Genomic DNA, 20,721 nt, shown 5'->3' with positions numbered 1-20,721 from the left:
TTGCAATTTTGATCTTATCAGGGACAATGCCAGTAGAAATAGACAAATTGATTAAGAAGCAAAGTGGGGTAGATAAAATTTTGACATTGGATTTAGTCAGGAGCCCCCTGATTTAGTATAAGACATGTTAATATTGTCAAAACCACAAGCTTTCCCAGTTTTAAATGAGGTAGCCAGTCTCTTAATTTCGATTCCACAGTGGAAACTGGATTAAGAAAGCAACATTCAAGTATCTGGTTTCCTAAAAAACCCCGATACGAGAAGGTTGAATTAGGAATCTTCTTAGCAAGAGTAGGACCTAAGTTGGTAAAATATTCACAAAATTTATGAGCAATGAGACCGGGTGATTGATTTCTTGTTGACCATCTTTAAAAAGTTTAGCGATTGGTGATTTAATTTTACACCTGTTGATAATAGTGTTCAAAAGTTTCCAGACAGCTTTCAGATTGTTCTTGGTTGATTCAATTTTACAATCATAATAATTGCATTTAGATATTTTTAAAAGATGGTTAATTTTATTTCTATATTTTTTATATTGAACATGATTCAGTGAGGATGGATTGCGTAAGAAAGCATTGTACAATTTACTTTAGGTCTTGATAGACTTAAGCAAACTTTGAGTTATCCAGGGTTTGGTTAACAGTTTAGACTTCCTTTTTGGCATTAAGGAGAAAGGAAAACATAAATTATAAATTTCATTGTAAATTATTTAGAAATAAAGTAATTGTAGGCTTCGTTGGGATCATGATACTGATATAAATTTATTTATTAATTGTCCCAATTAAAGTTTTCAAGTTCATCTAATTACCCTAGTTCTTGGACTTACCGATTTAGCCTGTGATAACAAAGTAAATATAGGTAAATGATCAGAGATGTCGGTAAAAAAAAGATACCAATTATGGCAGCATGAGGAAGGTGATTGGTAAAAATGTTGTCAATGAGAGTGGCAGTATGATATGTAATTCGTGTCGGTTGTGAAATAAGTGGAAGGAAACTATGGGAAAACATACAGTCTAAAAACTTACTTGTCGAGGAATGTTGTTGGTATTTTAAAAGATCAAAATTAAAGTCTCCTGAGAGGTAACATGATTTAGGCTCCTTCGAAATTTTAGCTAACAGTTCACTCACCTTGGACATAGTTTTAACAGGATCTGTTCCTAGTGACCCATAGATAACTCCAACAATAATATTCCCTTGATGGGGCTGTTCAATTTCTAGAAGTACAGGTTCTAAAATTTCAGGGTCAAAAAAACTTAAATCATCCCTTGCTGTGTGTTTAATAGAGCTGTTAACAAAGATCCCAACTCCACCTCCATGTTTATCTGCCCGGCATTTATGATGAAAGCTATAACCGTCAATATGAACACCATCTGGATTACTCGTGAGCCAGGTCTCTGAAATACCTATAATAGGAAACCTGTTGTCTAAGGTCGTAAGAAAGTCAGTTAATTCAGATAAATTATGTCTTATGCTTCTAGCATTGATATGCATAAGTGAGAAAAACCGCGAAGTCCAGGACTGGGTAATACTATTAAACTCATCTTGAGTATAGTATTTAGAATCGCTGACCGAAAGAAAATGTTGATCTGGATCTAAATCATGGGAAGGGCCTGTGTAATTATTAGCAGTGATTGGGTTAAAGCTAAGGGAACCAAGACGCTCAGGATCATATATAACTCGTCCATGCATGAATTCATATACATATGACAAAGGAATCATCATCAAGATGATAAAAAGGCAAATGACTCGGCAGTTCAGCTGAGAGTAAATTATTAGAGTACATCATTATCAAATAGAATAAATATAAATGTGTGGTTCCAGAAAATATCCATACCCTCCCCCCCCCCCCCCCCACGGAAGGGAGCGGATTTTCCAGGGGGAGGGGGTTAGTTTGCCTAATTTTCCAGTGGGGAGGGGGGTGGGTCACGATAGGGAAATATTTCCAGAGGGTTCTCGTGACGCGTAAGAGAGTAACAAAGAAAAAACACAAAAATTTTACCACGACAATTTATTTGCGAAAATATTAAACACGACGAAAGTTAAAGAGCTACTAAACCTATGGATTAATGGACATAACGAACATATTTTGTCAGTCCTTTGGCGTGACCTCTCACGCGAAAACGTTCCTTACGGTTTGCCATTTTCGAACGGATTTGGTATCCGTTTGAACGGCTCGGGGTATCCGTTCAAAAAAAAATTCGTTCGAACGACTTGGACTATCCGTTTGAAAAGAGTTGTCATCCGTTCGAACGGCTTGGGATATCCGGCGTTGCTAAAACAAGGGTAAGGGTAACCCCAAGGGTGAGAGTGAGGGTGGGGGTGAGGTGAAGGTGAGGGTAGGGGTGAGGGATTGCTATTATAAGAAAAGAAGAAAATAAAACTAATCGAATGGCAAAATTTCAATAGCGAGAAGTTCGAGTTGTGGGAATTCCAATTTAGATTTTCATCCAAAATTACTCAAAAAAAAATTGTATCCTTTATACTCGAACAATCATGATGTTAATTACCAATATTTCTTTGAATTTTACAATTCGTACGTGTTGAACTTGGCGCGGTTTGAAGACCATACATTTGAATTTTTGAGGGAGAGTGTTAGATGTACAGTTTGCTCGTCTCCAAATGTAACATATTTGAAAGATTGTCGGGATATTTTGGGGGTATGAATTGATATTGCGAACAATATCAAACCCGTTAGTACATCAGTGAAACTGATGTAGGATTGGTGTAATATAATACTTGGTACTCAAGAAAGAGAGAAACGACCACACAAGAAATATCAACTCGGAATGAGGGATTGTGGACGTTCTAAGATTGCATGATCACGTGATTACCATAGATAGGTTTACTCTCTAATTGGTTTCCATGAGTAGATCAATATGAGAACTCTGAGGTCAGACCAGGGGAGGGAGATCAGTAGACAAAAATCCTGTCATTGATTCCCGGTCTTCCTCAACTCTTGATTTTCCCTTGGCTTTGTCCGCAAAAGAACGCCATCTCTGTGAGAAAATTTCTTTTTTGTGCTTAACAAAACCAGTAAGAGTAACGGATGAATGATAGCTGCATGATCATCGGTACAGTTATGTTTCGATACGCTTTCACCCTACCCTTAAACTCACCCTCACCCCCACCCCCACCCACACCCCCACCCTTACCCTCACCCTTGGTGTTACCCTTACCCTCATTTTAGCAACGCCGCTAACATAACATAAGAGGTCATTTAACGATTAAATGTCAACATGAGGCCGAAAGATAGCTAATGGACAGGATAAAATTTATGTGTACAGAAGTTTTTAACATTTTTTGTTTGCCTGGGTGTTCTTGTACTTCTAGTGCCGTAGCTGTGTACAGCTCTGAACTGTGACAATAGCTTCGTATACCATGAACTTTATTGACTTTATCTTCGACATGAAGATGTCAGTACCAAAACAATAACAAATGAAAAAAGTAAAATAAAAGTTAAGTAAGGAACAATTGAATATCATAAAAGAAAAAATTACTTGGCTATGTACGGCTTCTACCCTACTCGTATGGTAAGAAAGTTCAATTAGAGTTCGGATGCATAACAATTTAGAATATTTTCAATATAAGAGGCACTGAGATTTAAGATGTTTTGATCGCACATAGACATGATATATAAAAATAGTGCCTTGCAAGACATATTTGTAAAATTACTGTTTATCGAGTATAGGCTCTCCAAAAAGATACCCCTTACATGAGAAAGTGATGAGTGGGTACATTTCCCGGGGGGGGTACTCCCATACATTACCTATATGGGTATGTGCCGCCCAACAGGGTCGTGATTTTGAAGCTGCTGATTTAGAACGGGGTATCCATTTCAGAGGCGTTTTCTAGAACGGGGTATAAAAAATTGTGGATCACGGCTTTATCTTCTGCTTAAAATTGTTGCTGATTATGAAGAAGCATTTATTTGATGTATAAGTCGAACAAATAAAGAAATATCTTTTTGAAAAAACAGGGTTATTTCAATTTACAAACTTTCTAGAACGGGGTATCAATTTTAGAGGAAATTTTTTTTGGAACGGGGTGCCAATTTGGAGTCCCGGGCGGCACATACCCACCCAAAAAATACCCAAGTGCGCCCCCCGGGTACATTTCAACAAATAGTGGAATTCATAACCAATTTCGGATCTATTACAAAGGGGGCAAAGCCTCTCAACTCTGGCTATCTTCTTGTAGCGCCCAGAGTCAATCAGGGGCACCCATCGACAATTTTTGGAAAATATCTGTTCGGAAGACGATTTGAGATCTAGAATTTTCGGAACATTTGTTGTTAAATTTCTTCCTTGCCCGCCTCTCCTAGGATTTTCGAACCCCCCAAAATGATATAATTGCCCATTTTTAACTGATTTTTACCCTAAAAAGGTCACCTAGAATTTTCGGGAGCCTTTTTTCTGGCTGAAATTTTCTAAAAGGTAAGTTTTGATCCCTATAATTTTCGGATCACTAGACTTTCAGCTAGGAAATCCGAACAGATGAAAATATCTACCGTTTAAATACTAAAATACGTTCAACAATGCTATGTTTAAGTGGTTTTGAACTATATTCTCGTTGGGTGCCCCTGTTCAATAGGTAGCAAGTGGCGAAATTCGCATTTTGGTTACTGCCACTCTTGTCTTAACGTTCTTTATTTAAATCAAGTAAGATTCAAATCTGACTTCGTTTTTCACTTCACTATACAGACTTAATTTATTGCCAACTGAGGAGTCGAATTTATCCTTGTTCAGACTTTTCGACCAATATTCTTGATATTCTTTAAATAAATTTCTTTTAAACATTCTAACCAGTTGAGGAAATGTCCTGTAGTCAAGATGTGGCAGATTTGGAGTATAATCATTAAATTTGGTACAGTGTAATAGGTGTCTTACCGGTAGTAAACCATGAATGCTTACCTACATTATTTAAGCGGATGTTTATCTCTAGGGCACTACTTAAAATTTGGTTATTTTGTAAGGTAAGTAATCTTAAGAAGTACTTTAAAATTCTAGTGTAAATAATAAGATGAAGAGGAAAACGTCCGAGATCTCCCTTCAGAGCATGGTTACTTGCTTTAGAGTGAACCCCTAAGGCCATTTTGCAAACCTTGTAATACATGTTCTCGGGTGTTATTCGTTCATCAAAAATACTCGAGACAAATTCGAGACAAATACCAATGTTTATATATAGAAGTATAGAAACTGTTCAGATCCGGAAGTGCTGGGCGTTGGAAATTAATCATTAACTATACCGCGATAAAAGGAACATTTTGCTTGTTTTCCGTACCCCCCCCCCCCCCCCCCTGGGTTTCCCAAAAATTCTTTAATCGATACCAAGAACCCTCGATATAACGAACAATGATATTTCCCCAGTCCCCTGGCACTTCGTTAAATCGAGGTTTCACTGTAACATTGTGGTTGTACGTGACAGTTATACGGAATCAGTGATCCACCCGGGTTCTACCCCACCCCCGTCCCGGAGTTTTTCCTCTCCTAACGAAACAACTCCTAAACAAGCTACTAGACTACGAGTAGTGAGTCCCCCATTTTTCCTCAGGGATAGTAGAGCGAGCGAAACGCGAGCGCGCGTGAAAATCACCCCACGCGAGAAAAGACGACACGCGGCGGGGAGAGAGAAAATTTTTCTCTCTCCCCGCCGCGTGTCGCCTACGCGACTACTCGTAGTCTAAAACAAGCAACAATGCACAGATTTCCCTTCTTCCCAGTCTCCGGGTGGGGGGGGGGGGAGGGGGGGGCGGGACAACAAGAGGCCACTGTGGGGAAAAGATATTTTTCCTTGAGGGTTTCTCCCGGCAGCCCAAGTACCCCCGAGAAGACCACCTAGTTGGATGGTACTTATCTCGCGTTTTTGAGAGATAATTCCTTTCCGTTTCACCTTGCAGTAAAATAAGAAGTGTTAGGGGGAATGCTGCGGTAAGTTGAAATGCCAAATATTAGGATTAAACAGATTAGCACACCTAAGATGTCTTTTTTTTGCCAAATGTTTTGCACGTTCGTTGGACCACCATTTGGTTATTTTCTTTGTTTTTCCTTATCGTTCAACTTTCCATTATATAAAGCTGTCAGTATTATTTTAGTTCGGAAATATTTGGGGATATCTCCTTTCGCCTTTTCACAGGTGACCTCGGTTTTTATTATCAGTGTCTGTCTGATCTTCGTTAATTTGTAACAACACTGTTATCTTACACCAATCGCTGTCATGACATAACAAAGCCGAAATTTCTGGAGGTCATATCTCAGTGTATCCAGAGGGAAAATTTTCGTCTATCATGTTATATTGAATTTCAAGCTTTTGCCTTGCGCTTTGCGCAGAACTTTGTTCAATAGGGAGAGATGTCCAGCTTAACAAATGGAACGACTTCAAATGATGAAACGACGACTATTTATTTGTCTGAAACGGCGGTCGGAATCCAATCCACAGCAATACTTTTACTTACGGTGGCCTCTTTGATGTGTAACGCCTTAGTTGGATATGTGCTCATGAAAGATCCCGAGCTACTATCGCATTCATCGGCAAGAAAACTACTTGTGAACTTGACCGCGTCTAGTTTTTTACTCTCCTTGACAGTTTTTCCGTTTGTAGTCGGTTCAAGTATAAAGCAAAAGTGGATATTTGGAGGCGAATGGTGTCAAATCAGTGGATTTCTTACTGTGTTATTCTCATCGTCGTCTTTGGGTATGGTTATGTTTTTGAGCATCGACCGCTATCACTGTATAGTAAACCCGTTAAATTACAACTCAAGAATGTCACCGACGCGTACAAACTTTTTCATTGCGTGTAACTGGCTGGCATGTTTGTTTTTAGCGTTATTACCTTTAGTAGGATGGGGTAAATATGGATATCAATCTGCCAAAGTTTCTTGCACTGTCATATGGAGTGACTCGATGAGCGAAGGATACAGCAAACTTTACTGCATAGTGACGCTTTTTATTCCCCTATCGGTCATGATTTGGGCATATTACTACATACTTAAAGCAGCAAGAAGACAGGCCAGAGTCGCAGTAATAGCCGTGTTACCCGCATCGGTGTCAGGGCTACGAACAGCAACCCGTACGACAAACCGACAGAACCGAAACTCTATAACGTCAAATGCAAGCACATTCACGGGCTCAAAAGCGTTGCGGACTACATTTCTAGTTCTGGGAACTGTTGTATTTTGCTGGGGACCCTATGCCATTTCTATTTTGTTAGAGTCGGAGCAAATACCGGTACGATATGAATTACAGACTACTTTTGTTATGGTGTCGTGTTCAAGCGCTCTTCTCTATCCTATTATCTACGGGTTTCACATAAGAGTGATCAGGCGAAGTATCAGGCGACTCGTAGCTTCTATCTTACTGTGCGGCAATGTTGTTCGGCGTCCAGCAAGCAACGCCACGTTCATTGTCTCGCCAACGGCTTCTTTCAGAAATAGATCAGTCTCGGATGGTTCTGTGAATTCGTTTGACATGACTTTTTCACCTCGGAGGGAAAGCGAGAGTCTTGGGTTGCCAGCTATCAAAGAAGAGTTTGAAATCGAGAACAAACCCAACAGAACTAGATCAACGGAAGTCACCGATTTGGAGTTCTGTAACCTTCCAGGAAGTGTGGATTGTTAAGTCGGACAAATTTTTAATGAATTGTTCGGATTTTAGGCAAAATAAAGAGATATTTTAAATGTTACAGATTTCAATCTCTTTTTAAGACTTTAAGTCCTCATCAATTTTTCGCAGGAAAGTTGTCATTTCTTCATTAATCTCTGTAAAGTACCGAACCGTTCACTTTACACTGTTCCATTTTTAAAATTCAAAAAATTCTTGTGACTTTGTGAAGACGAGAAAGTGCGAATGAATAACTTTCATTTGTGAGGTCAAAGTTTCAAGTTACATCTGGAGAGATATACAGCAACAAAAGAAGTACAACGTGTCAGTAGGTTTTTCGTTCCTTTTAAATTTTCGCACGCAAAGTCTTCCAATGAAAACTGAACTTTTGAGGCATGGCGAAATTGATTCTGCTCAATGGCGTCTCTCGTAAACTTTGAAAATACATGTGTTGACCAAAAAAACTTAAAAAATAGTATCGTGTTTATCACATTATTCTAACAGCCGCATACCGGAAGTTGTCTGGGTGGCCTGTTCACGCCATTTTGGCGCCTGTGCATGTGAAATACTTTAGTTTAGGCACGTTTCCCAGAGATTTGGCATCATTTGTTTGTCAGCAAGACCACCCAAACTGACCAAACCTGAAGTAAAACGGATTGAAGAAGGCGTGCGCACGGATTAACTCTCTTATTTATATTTCGACCGGATCAATCAAGTATCAAGGTCAAAAGGAACGTCAAAACAGGCTTTTCACATGGTAATGTTTGAAGTGCTTGGGCCACCGAAAGTTTTTTGGGGGGACTGGTTAGTGTTTACTGCTCTCATGTATTTGATTAATTCCTAGGGTAGTTTTGAAACTGGACTAACGTTAGCCTGTCATGTTCCAGGCGTTCAGTTCGTGGGGACATGTGTTCAGATGTGAGCAGACACAGGCCAGGCTAACCTTCATAAAACTTGCTTAAAACAGCAAACTGGTAAAACGTAGTAAAAACGCAACCTCGTTGCCAGGGTTCTCTCCTACCCACTCGTAGGGAGAGAACACTGGGAACGAGGTTGGTAAAAACTCTTTGCTTGAGGTCCACGCAACGCGTAAATAAAACTGACTGGTTTCTCTTGCCGGATCTCTAATTTTAAAAAGGGATGCTGTAGCCAGACGTAATGAAACAAAACTGAATGCAAGGCTGGCACTACGGCAAAGGGCTGATTTAATATTATAGGCCAATAATTCGGCTAACAAACGAATTAGCCTTCTTCAGTGCCAGAGCAAAACCGAGAGAAAAAAGCTGGTATAGCTCTGGCCCTGAGGAAGGCCAATTCCGTTGGCCGAAATATTGGCCTATAGTAAAATAGCCCTTTACCGTACTGCCAGCCTTGCATTTAGTTTTGGTAACAACGTAGTGTTATAGAGCTCTCTCTTCCTCCCCTCCAGTGAGCATGCGCTAGTCTATAGACTCAGTCTATAGTCATAGGAGGTTGTACCTCTTTGCCGAGAGGCCATGAAAGTTGCACTCGGTCATTTTTTAAAATCCACGTTTTGCTAATAATGTCAAAGGTTTATCCGGTCGCTTTTACCACAATTTATCTCTTCCCGGAACTGTGTAATGCAAAGACCATGTAAAAAATCACAGAGATTTTCACAACGGATTGCGGGGGTTCTGTTTCCTTTGATTTTGGAGGTTGATTTGAGATTCTTCTTGGTTTAGGTATAGTAACTGACGCCTTCTGGTCAGGGGCACCCAAAGAGAATATGGTTCAAAACCACTTAAACATAGCATTAATGGAAGTATTTTAGTATTTGAACGCTAGATATAGGCATATTTTTGTCTAGCTGAAAGTCTAGTGATCCGAAAATTATAGGGATCAAAACTTACGTTTTCGAACGCTTCAGCCAGAAAAAAAGGCTCCCGAAAATTCTAGGTGACCTTTTTAGGATAAAAATCCGTTTAAAATGGGCAATTATGCCATTTTTTATTAGACTGTTCACAGTCCTCTATTTTTCCATAAGATCATCGAGATCGAGAGCTTTGCGTTCTTGCACGAGTGTCAAAACTACCTAGGGGGCGGGGGCGGGGGCTGTTTAGGAGGAAGCGAGAAAAGTTCAGGAGGCGTGACAGGAATTTCACGCCTTTTACTACCATTCATTAATTAAGAAACTCCGCTGGTGATGAAAAACATGCCAGACACATTTAGCATCGATTACGCGTAATATATCTCCTTTCGAAACAGTGATTTTATAATGTTTTCTGGGCCATTCCTCGAAATCAAATCGGCAAACATGCACAAGAAAACATTTTCCTAATCAAAATACCAAAAATCCTTCGTGTGTTTGCGCAAGATGTGCCTTATGGTATGAAAGTGTACGTTAATGGAAACGTCGACTTGTCAATGTCGGCAACTTAAACTAAACCCGTTGTCAACGCAAATTAACATCTATTGTCTAATGACTAATCAAACGCCTGCGTTGCTGGTACAACGTAGCCTGAGTATCAGGCGTTTCTGCGGAAAAGGGGAAAGATGGAAGCCAAAAAGGGAGAGAGCCTCCTCCCCCATCTAAAATCTCCTCTCCCCTAGCCCCTTAGGAAGGCCTGATACTCAGGCTAGTACAACGCGCTCCGTGAACGCGAGCTGCAGTGATGTTTAACATTACAGTCCCTCTATTTTTCTCGCACCCACCCCCCCCCCGAACTATAATCCCCGACGTCCGCCCCCTCGATACATTTGAAAATCAAGATAGCCGTGACGGTAAGACGTGGTATATCTAAACGATCTCACGAAAAAATAGGGGACTGTGAGCAGTCTAATTTTTTATATGTTCGAAAATCCTAGGAGAGGTAAGCAAGCAAGAAATTTTACTACAAATGTTCCGAAAATTCTAGTTCTCAAATCGTCTTCCGAACAGATATTTTCCGAAAATTAACGTTGGGTGCCCCTGTCTGGTGATCTGCGTATGTATTTTTGTATTCCGCATGACTGGTTGCTGCATGCTGAGAAGCTCACTCGTCCCCAGGCCTCTCTTTTCGTTTGTAAGCGGTCCTGAAACCGTCGCGGGAGACTGTCACGGCATCTTAGCGAAGGGGACGATGGCAAGGAGAGAGAGAAAAGGAACTCCTTTCTTCCCATCTCCTCACGCGCGCATCTTCCACGCGCTTCCCTCGTTAATATGAATAAGGGGACAAAAAGAGATGACCTTAGGATCCGGCATGACTGTCAACAAACATGGCACATAGTTTCAGAATAATAGTTTCAGAAATGTACCTTACCTTTTAGAAATGTAACTTACCTTCACCATTACAGAATTCCTTCAGACCCTGATGCACCAGCTATGTCAGTCTTCTTCAGTCAGAGTAAGTAATGGTGCCTCTGTCAGCGATGTTTTTCGCTGTCCCTCCAAACAATTCTTAGAGCCTTTGCTAGTAAATGAGTCGTACCATTTTTCAGCCCGAACATGGATTGGACAATTCCAGACCCAAACGAAGTCAAGATGGGCCATACTAGTGCTATAAATACACTGTCCATGGCGTTACGTTTAGCAGTATTTCACTTTCTTCCTTTTCTGAGTGCAATAAAAGGGGAAAACACTTCGACGTCAATTTGTCTTGTGAGAGATATCATTTTCCCTCAGTTGGTAACTTCACTGTCTTAATTATATCTTAGCTAACATTTGCTAACATGTCAGAACGGTCAACCTGCATTACGCGGTCAGTTGGCCACTCCCCGTGCAAGGGTGACCGCTTAATACAGCGTTTGAGTGTATTTGTAAGTTTCTTCTTGGCAGTTCCCGGCTAGGCTACCAATATGACTACAGTGGCTCTAGTACTGCTGCTGCTAGGCCCATAAGTGATTTTGCGCACGAAAGATCATCTTGGGTACCCGGGAGTCTCCCATATAAAATTGACGGGGATGCTCATCGGAAAAGTCAAATTAACCCTAGCCTCCCACGCTGGCGTTTTTAGGAGAGGGATGAAAGACGAGCTCCCCTAAAAACGCCTGCGTTGGAGGCTAAATTAACCCCTAAGGGAGACCAATGTGGGTGTAGCTCAAGCTTAAACTGCCCCTAAGGGAGATTTCTGTGTGGTCAGTGTCAGAGCATTATTTGTAAATTTCTTTATGCACAGTACTAAGCGATACCTGAATGGACAAATATAATGACTTTCCATCCCAAACACCCTAAGTGAGACCGAAATTTGACATTTACACCCCAATGTGAGGCGATGAGTATCACCATCACTTTTATATGGGAGTCCCCCCGGGCATGGGTAGCAAGGTCCTAGAGTCCAAGTCGCTTTAGTTAAAATCAGTTTGCTTGCCCACCGCTCTGATATTATCATAAGGGGAGCTTAAGCAAAACGAACACGAAAACGTCACTTAAAAAGTGAATTTGCGCTGCATCAAACTTTATCGCGCTTATTCTATCTCGTTGAATTGGTCAAAAAAAATTTTCTAGAGTTGAATTCTAAACGACCGTATAACGAAGTTCAGGAGAAGAAAAAGAAAGTCGTTGTCTTGTGTTCACATCCTCCAGAAACGTGAAATTTGGCATTTTCACGTCGTAGTCGTGCAGTGACGGGAAAGAAATGTACAAAAAAAGCGTGATGAACCTACAGTGTTTCACAGTGTTGTTATTTTGTCGATACAAACCTATTGCTTTTTTGCCTTTCTCGTTGACTCGGTCGCCGTCGTCGTTGTTTAAGCTCCCTTTTAATGACTATGATTTACCTAACATTTCCAGTTCAGAAGCTGTCGATCAAGAAGCTAGTGCAACAATGCTTTGAATCACCTGCAAGCGCTTGTTATGCTCTAAGTTACTATATAACTATGCTTGATTGACTTTAAAACAAGTGCTTATGCTAATTTTGTAAATACTATACAGTGTTTTCACGGTACGTGGTTAGCAGCTATGCTGATTCACTGCGAAAAAGAAAGCGTTTACTCTAGAAAAGAGTTAAACTCCCACAGGATTGTCTTGGTTCACCAACACGGCCACAGTTTCATTGTTTTGGAATTCCAATATGGCCGCCTTGACGTCACGTGAAATGCTCTCTCCGACTTTTGTTGTTTTGTTGTGCTATGGACGGTGACGGTTGTATACTTCGTAGGCCCTGTGTTAGCCACACTTTTGCAGGAAAATTAGCAAAGGAGTTCTACAGCTTTGAAAAAATAGCCGAGATAAAGGAGTTGGATAGTTTCTGCGATAGGAATTTCTACATTCGAGGGAAGCAGAAGCCGAAAACAGAACCACACTTAACTAAAGCTGATCAATCAGTTATGGTCTTGGACGACAGGGAATACGTGCTCAAAATATTGAATTCGGATGACAGTAAACACGGAGATTTAGTTGATGCTGAAAATGAAGCAATGAGATATTTAAGAAGCAGAGATTTTCCTTGTGCTTTAGTTTACCCGGTTACTGGGAGCTCAGGAACGAAATTATATGCTCGAGTTCCATTGCCACGTGATCTAGATGACGAAAAAACAGAGGAGTGTATCGTTCGACTGGTTTCCTTCCTTCCTGGAGAAACAGCTGAAAGTATGGGGAGGATAAGCCAAGAAAACTTATTCTGCATAGGCCAGTTTGTTGGGCGGTTAAGTAGGGCTTTTCAGGTAAAATGCTGAGATAATAGCATAATAGTCCTCACAACAGCTACGAGATATGCTAATTACGCTCGAGGTAATAGGGATGACTTCATTCTGCTGCAGCCGCCAGTTTATAGGTAACCTGCAATCAGGCGTTCTTTTTTCGGGGATAGCGCCGAACGTCGGTGGCAAATTTGCGAAAAGGGAAGAAGGATCACCTGACCTGGTCGCAGGTTAGTTCTTAGGCAAATTTGCAACTTTTAAACACAGGGCTAGGTCCCGGTCTCTCTCCTCCGCAAAGGCCTATTTGTGTCGTAGAGAGGCTGGGGAGAAGGAGAAAAAAAAACGCCCGGCAGCCCATCGGCCCCCGCGCGCTTACTACGCTATGGAGTGTTTTCACATGACGTCACGGCGGCCATATTGGTGTCCCAAAATAATGAAACGTCGGCCATGTTGGTGTCCCAAACCAATCCTGTGGAAGTCGAACTCTTTTCTTATTCAAACGCTTTCTTTTGTTCCAATAAATTTGGCTAGATGCTAGCCACGTGAGTGAAAACGCTCTATTTTATTGGGATACCCAGCGGATCCACTGCGGAGCCGGCAGACTGTTACTCGCAAGCAGTGCGAATTTGATTATGCACCTCTCCCGACTTCCTCCGCCTTCACCCTCATATTACGGAGTTTTAGCATCGACGACGACTACGACAGCGAAATCGTCATTTTTAAAATGACTTAGCGTTTTTCAAACTTTATCGCGTTAATTCCAATTCACTGAAAATGTCTAATGTAGGTAAATTTCCCTAGAGTTGATTTCTTGGGGACCCACTCAAGTTTAGAAAGAGAAACAAGATTTCCCTGTCGCTTGTTTACGTCCTCCATAAAACGTGAAATTAGGCATTCTCACGTCGTAGTCGTGGAGCAACGGCAAAGAAATGTACTGAAAAAGCGTGATGCACGTGTAAACTTGATGTTTTGTTTAATAAACCTATTTGCTGTTTTGACGTTCTCGTAGCCTTTGGTTGCCATCGTCGTTGCTAAAACTCCCAATTAAAGAAAACAATGTTCTAAACTACAGTCAAACCTGTGTACAACTAGTCTCCCTCGCAACCGTTTTTTGGATGTCACGCAACGCTCCCCCAAAAGAGCAGGAGAGGGAGCGTTGCGTGACATCCAAAAAACGGCTGCGAGGGAGACTTGTAGTGTACAACCTTTGGGAAATGCCAAGGTGACCGTTATGTACTTTGCAGAAAATATAAGGCCACTGAAAATTTTGGAAAGTTGTCCGGTGACCGTAATATACAGGGCCGTTATTTACAGGTTGGCTGTATCTCAGATAGACCGTTGTTAGGCTCCTCTACTCAAGACTGTTTTCAGCAATGACTCTTATTTCTTCTGTTTTATTTACAGGGCTTTGAATCTCCCGTGTTGACACAGAAGTTCGACAGGTGGAGCTTGGAGAATTTTCTTTCTCTTGAGGAATACATCACCTTTGTCAACGACAGAGAGATCCAAAGCATTATTCACAAAGTAATGGGTACTTTTAAAACTCAAGTGATTCCAAAGCTTTCACATCTTCGTCGTGGAATAATACACAACGATGTCACTACGGCAAATCTTCTTGTCGACACGACCCAAGGTAGTCTTAAAATCTCAGGGCTGATTGATTTTGGTGACATACGCCATTCATGTGTGGTGTTTGAGTTAGCGAACGCCTTAGCATCCTTCATTAACGAAGACCAGATGTTAGTGGACAGCGGTTATCTTGTGGCTGGTTACCAGGTTGCTTGTCCCATTCCCGGTCTGGAGTTCGATCTCTTGTACGATGTGGTGTTGGCCCGTTTGTGTCAAGTTGTTATCATCACTAATAAAGAACAAATAAAACATCCAGACAACAGATACCTTAATCATACTTTAGAAAAATACTCTGCTAATCTCACAGCTTGGTTTAAGAATTCTAAGGAAGAAGTCTTGAAATGTTGGAGGAAAATTGGGCTAAAGAAGGCCGGGAATTTCCTCATGCAATAAAATATTTGCTTGCCTCCAGTAGGAATCATAGGGATTAAGGTAATTTTCAATCTTGGTCCTAATATTATCACCTCTCAATGTTTAGGTGAAAAATAAAAACCAGGGGCACCCAACGACTGTTTTCTGTAAAATATCTGTTCGGAGAAGCGATTATCGCCTAGAATTTTTCTATCCCTTGAGGACGGCTAAAAATTTCTAGATAACCTTTCCATTCATGTACAATTTTCTAAGCTTATCTAATTTATTCCCAACGATTTTTTGAAGTCTAATTTTCACATTTTACTTCCCAACTTTGACCATTTTTCGTAGAAAAAAGGAAACCTAAAATTTGCGGATTCAAAAATTTGATGGAGAGAAGAATCAGAAAATGTCTCTCTTTCGTCAAATTGCATCGTAAATTTAGGGGAAAAGGACACTCAAGCCCTCACAATTTCAGAAAGACTCAAGTTCCCCTAGGATGACCGAAGAGATACAAATTTCACAGCGCTACTTAGAATGTATTTCATGTATTTCTAAACTACTGTGAATAGCCTAAAAAGTGTCTTCATCAATGTGTTTAGGAAGAAGTTGTCGTTGGGTGTCCCTGAAAAACCAATATGTTAAAGAAAACATTTATCTGGTAACACAGTCAATAAGGATAAATAAGGAAAGAAAACGGGTGAAGGTCTTGCTCAAAAAAAAGTATGACTGCCTTGTGGAACTCGTGAACGGTTTCTTTCAAATTATTCCACAACATAACAAAATACTTTAGCCTTAGGATTGATACTCGGATTGCTCTAAAAATCAAAACCAAATAAATGTATGCCTACTGCTAGCCGGACTACAAAAAGCCTATCCTACTGATACAAGACTTTCAGTTCTACAATACCTCAAATCAATTTATCTACTGGAGAAAAAAAATTGGAGAATGAAAGTAATTTGGAAAAATTAGCGTAACGTCAAAACAGTTAATTTTTAAACTCGGGTCTGTCAGTGGCGACTTTTCACTGAGCGATAGGACAAGGATAACTGAATCACTTTTATGGCGCATGGAAATATCGGTATGGTCTCCGAAAAACTTTATCGAAACACCTTAAGTCAAACCGCCCGCATAATTTAAAAAAATTGATATCATCTTGTTTCTATTTGTAAATATATTTTTTTGTGTTGATCTGTTTAAAAACACTTTCATATCTCATTTAGAAAATTGTTGACTAAAATGCCTCTTAAAGAGTACCCAGGTCCGTGACACAAATAAAAGAAGGATTGTATGCCTGTGATTAGACTGTTATTTATGCGAACTCAGTCTGGTGAACTACCCTGCGTGGTAGGCGTTCGATAGGGAGTGGGGAGGGGTTTGGAACACGTTGTGACGTTCACTCCCCCTCCGGTTCCCCCTTCGAACACCTGTCATCCGCGCCTGTGTTCACCAGATCGCCTAGGTCCACACCGGTTTCAATCGGTCAGATTCGCCGTTTTGTCCTGTTAAGTTCGTACTCCGGTATTGCCATCTCCGGGGTAACAAGCCCGGTCCCCTCTTCTGCCATACAGACAATACACCGATTACGGTTAACCAATTTAACACCGAACTTAGGCGTTGCTTAAATTTCTGTGGTTTAAATGCTCAACGCTATACGAGTCACAGCTTTCGCATCGGCGCGGCCTGCCTCGCAGCAGACAAAGGTTTTTCTGACGCCCAGATTCGCGCTCTTGGCCGATGGAAGTCTGATGCCTTTAAACTTTACATTCGTAATTCTACATTACAAGGAATTTAAAGGAATTTAATTTCGCATGGGTCAGACATGGGCTGCCATGCATCTTGTCTGTCATATGTAGAACTTTTCGCTAATTGCTACCTAATTGGTGGTCACGCAAGGGCTGCACCATAACGTGTTTGTAGTACTTTATAAAATCGTAATATTTCACAATGCCGCGTGTGTATTAGCCTGCGAAGCGCAGACGCATTTCCGGTCGTCGCTTCTCTCCCTCCGAAAAATAGCGTCTGCGAACCCGAGCGACAAAACGATTTCCGTGACGTAAAACCTTTTGTTTTGATGTAGGCCAATCAGATCAAAGGATAGAATACAGCTCGAGTGACTCCTCGCGACCTCGCGCGCTGAAGTGTCTTGGATTTTGGAGAGAATTACCAAATACGCTTTGGAACGTGAATTTCACGACCATAACAAGGTTTCCTGCGACGTTGAATGCTGACTTCTTTATGAAGCAACTGCTTCTTAAGCTATGTATGTGATGTGGGCCTTCGGTTTCGCTTTATAAAATACGGTAGTACGTGACATAAACAAAACCTGGACAAAATAATCGCTACAGCGAAAGGAAAGCAACATAGCTTAATGACATCGCGCTCAGACTTATTTATTTCAATTTAACCAGCGCTGACAAAAGGTGGTGAATCAATTACACAGACACATCCTTGACTGATGCAGAAATCTCTAACAATCGCTCGTTAATAATTCTAGTATCGCCACAACACAATGATCTGAAATATTATAAACCTGGGCCAGACCCAGCGTGAAATAAAATAGTTACAGCATGCAGTAAATAGATCATAGTCAAAATGACATTTCAGCTACGACGCTTCTACTCATCTCACAAAAAACTATGGAAATGAGAACCTTGAAAAGAACATGTATTTAAAGAAATATACCGGAGCAAATATAAAATGCTTTCGATCTGATCAAAGTTCTATCTGAACCAAGAAGCAACCACGCATGGGAAATCAATTACCATATGTCCTGCCTTTCAAAGATAAAGGATATCTACTAAAAAATATCTAAAACGGCACACGACAAACTATCGAAGAGTTCTCCAAGGCATACTTTCCTGCCAGGAACCAGAAAGGAACAGAAGCAACAAACGGCATGATGCGTCTACTGTCATTAGGACAGTTATCGTTTCGAATATGATCAAAACAACTACGTCTGATAAATCATTGACTCCGTAGGCAAATAGATGAAAAATGTCCTCTAATCTTTTCTTCGATATGAATCCTCTTGATACTTATTTCGTCAATCAGTCCCACACTCCTGGCAAATTAACTTTCGTAAACGCGTCGTTCTGAGAAAAAAGGACGGCTATACAGAAGCCACGTCGTCCTTTCAATTTCGACTTGAAAACATATCCATCGCGCACGATCCTGCGAGAAGTCTCGCGAGTTAGTTCCTTGATTTTAAGAGCTAAACCGCGATTGGCTAAAAATGTTTTACGTCACGGAAATCGTTTTGTCGCTCGGGTTCGCAGACGCTATTTTTCGGAGGGAGAGAAGCGACGACCGGAAATACGTCTGCGCTTCGCAGGCTACGTGTGTATGCGATGATGGTCAGACAGGGGCTGCATCATCTCATACAAGGACTCTCCAGTGCGTTTCTTCATTGCAGAGTCTGTTTCGCTGTATCAAAAAAAAAAAAAACAATGATGGTCAGACGGGGGCTGCATCATCTCTTAACGCAATATAAAGGTTTCCTGTTTTAAGCTTTAATTAATTTTAAGCTTTCTAGTCGGTTTGTGAAGTTGGTCACGCAAGGGCTGCAACTTCCCGACCTATTTGCCCACGGGCTCTGCTGGCGTCTTTGTGGGGGTGCCACACTCTGTGGCTGTTTGGCGGTTTTTTCCCCCACCTTTGCTGAAGAGATATTTAGTTTATTATATATTGGCAGATCTTGAAAATAAAGTTCGTCACCTTTGGTGGCCAAATTTTCTCCAACCAAATCCGACTCTGTTTATCTCCTCAGCAAACAATTGCGCCGCCACGCAGAGCTCTTGGTCACGCAATGCAAGGTTTTCAGCTTCCTTCTTACCGGAAAAATGGCTTGATATAAAATATATTTTTAATATTAAAAAACTTATTGATTATTGTTTTACCATGAAAGATGTACAAAAAACAAGAAAATCAAAACTAAAAAGTATTTAAAGAGCTAATTGCTTGGAAGCTTAAGTAGACTGTTCACAAACCCTATTTTTTCGTGAGATCGTTGAGATTTAGCGCGTCATACCGTTAATGACGGCCATATGCATCTTGATTTTCAAATGTACCGAGGGGGCGGGCGTCGGGAATTATAGCTATATAGTATAGTTTTGACACTCATGCAAGATGGCAGCCTGAAACGCAAAGCGCTCGATCTCGACGATCTTACGGAAAAATAGAGGACTGTGAACAGTCTAAAAAATTAAGGGAAGCCATCGGGCTGATAAGGACTCAAGAAACCCAGGAAAGGGGACTTTAGAGAGGAAAAATACAAAAACTTTCCCGAGGGGGAGGATGCCCCCAGACCCCCTTAAGGTGATGTTGGCACGAGACGATTCGCAACGACGATTCACTTTAGCGTTACGTTGTTGCGACATTGTTTCGGATGGTTACAACAGTTACTCCAGCATTGCAACGCTGTGTTGCGCTAATCGTCGTTGCGAGTCGTCCCGTGTAACATGACCTTTAGAAGCTTCTGCCTTCGGCGCTCATTAAGGAAATCGGTCAGTGTTTATCCTACAGTCCTGCCTCTTTTCAAGTTTGTTTTGATCGGAAATTTATTCATAGGTCCCTGGTTTTGCATTTTTTTGATTAAGGAGAAGAAATATGTCCGTTTTTTCTTTTTGTTTTGGTTTTGTACGTTTGTTTTGTTTTGTTTTGTTTTTTTTTTGCAGGTCAAGTTCATGCCTTCCACGGCTCACAACCTCGTAAAGAAGAGAGATAGCCCTTAATGACTGGTAACGAGATAGACAGATACGGGGCTGAGCTAATGCTCTGTAAATACTGAATACTGAAATTGACAATTTAGAGTAACTCCAAAAACATGCAGGAGGTTTCCTTGACTTCACTCAACGATTGGCGATCATTTTAGGCATTGCCAATGGTCCAGTAATCTCAAGTAACTCACTCGATCTAGCGACAGGCAATAGCCGTACATTGATTTCGCTTCCCTTGAATATATTCATGTTTTTGACTCAAATTAATTAAATCCACGTCTACAAATGAATTAAAAATTCCTATTATTAAATCTAGACTTGGAACTCTGAGTAATGAAGCTTAATGATGTAACCGGCAATCAGTATGTAAAGACCGGGTGGATGGAAATTGATCAGTTTGCAATGGTGGGTGCCGAAATTACGAGAGCTTTTAAAATTATAGTCTGATCATCGTTTTATTCTTAATTCTTTCTTTTCATTTTTGGTTCTCGCGGAGCTTAGAAAATGGTTCAAACAGTTTGAACTTGTTGAATTTGAGCGTTTTCTGCGCGGGTCATTTTGACGCCATCTGGCTTGTGAATTGTTAAGACGAGATACTCGTCCTTACAATTATTACTCATCCTTTAGAGAGCGATATCAACAAGCTTTACAGAAGTGTCGATGCCAGCCCTATTTTTGCACCCAAGATATCGACAGCTTTGTCAGTTAAAAGCCGATTTTTTTTTTACATACAAATGTCAAGTTTTTTTCTTTGTTTAGGGCGACAGTGATTGGCTGTTGTCGTCTAGGTACCAGATAGGCTTATTCATATTTCATTAATATACTTTCAATTCCTTTAGTCCATCTTTCT

General features: G+C 40.8%; 2 protein-coding genes across 2 annotated transcripts; both read left to right on the top strand.

The window, feature by feature from the left end:
* Positions 1-6,036: 6,036 nt before the first annotated feature.
* On the top strand, positions 6,037-7,677 carry LOC140950955 (G protein-coupled receptor 161-like). Its single transcript, XM_073400168.1, has one exon. It carries the CDS (start codon positions 6,348-6,350, stop codon positions 7,611-7,613), a length of 1,266 nt encoding a protein of 421 aa, XP_073256269.1. The 5' UTR covers positions 6,037-6,347; the 3' UTR covers positions 7,614-7,677.
* A 4,605-nt stretch (positions 7,678-12,282) lies between these two features.
* On the top strand, positions 12,283-16,472 carry LOC140950395 (hydroxylysine kinase-like). Its single transcript, XM_073399614.1, has 2 exons — positions 12,283-13,196; positions 14,577-16,472. Exons 1-2 carry the CDS (start codon positions 12,663-12,665, stop codon positions 15,192-15,194), a joined length of 1,152 nt encoding a protein of 383 aa, XP_073255715.1. The 5' UTR covers positions 12,283-12,662; the 3' UTR covers positions 15,195-16,472.
* The last annotated feature ends 4,249 nt before the right edge of the window (positions 16,473-20,721 follow it).

Source organism: Porites lutea, chromosome 10 (assembly GCF_958299795.1).
Source record: "Porites lutea chromosome 10, jaPorLute2.1, whole genome shotgun sequence".
In the NCBI taxonomy this organism is placed as follows: domain Eukaryota; kingdom Metazoa; phylum Cnidaria; class Anthozoa; order Scleractinia; family Poritidae; genus Porites; species Porites lutea.
Note: the sequence above shows the minus strand (reverse complement) of the source record. Positions and strands in the feature narration are given on the sequence as shown.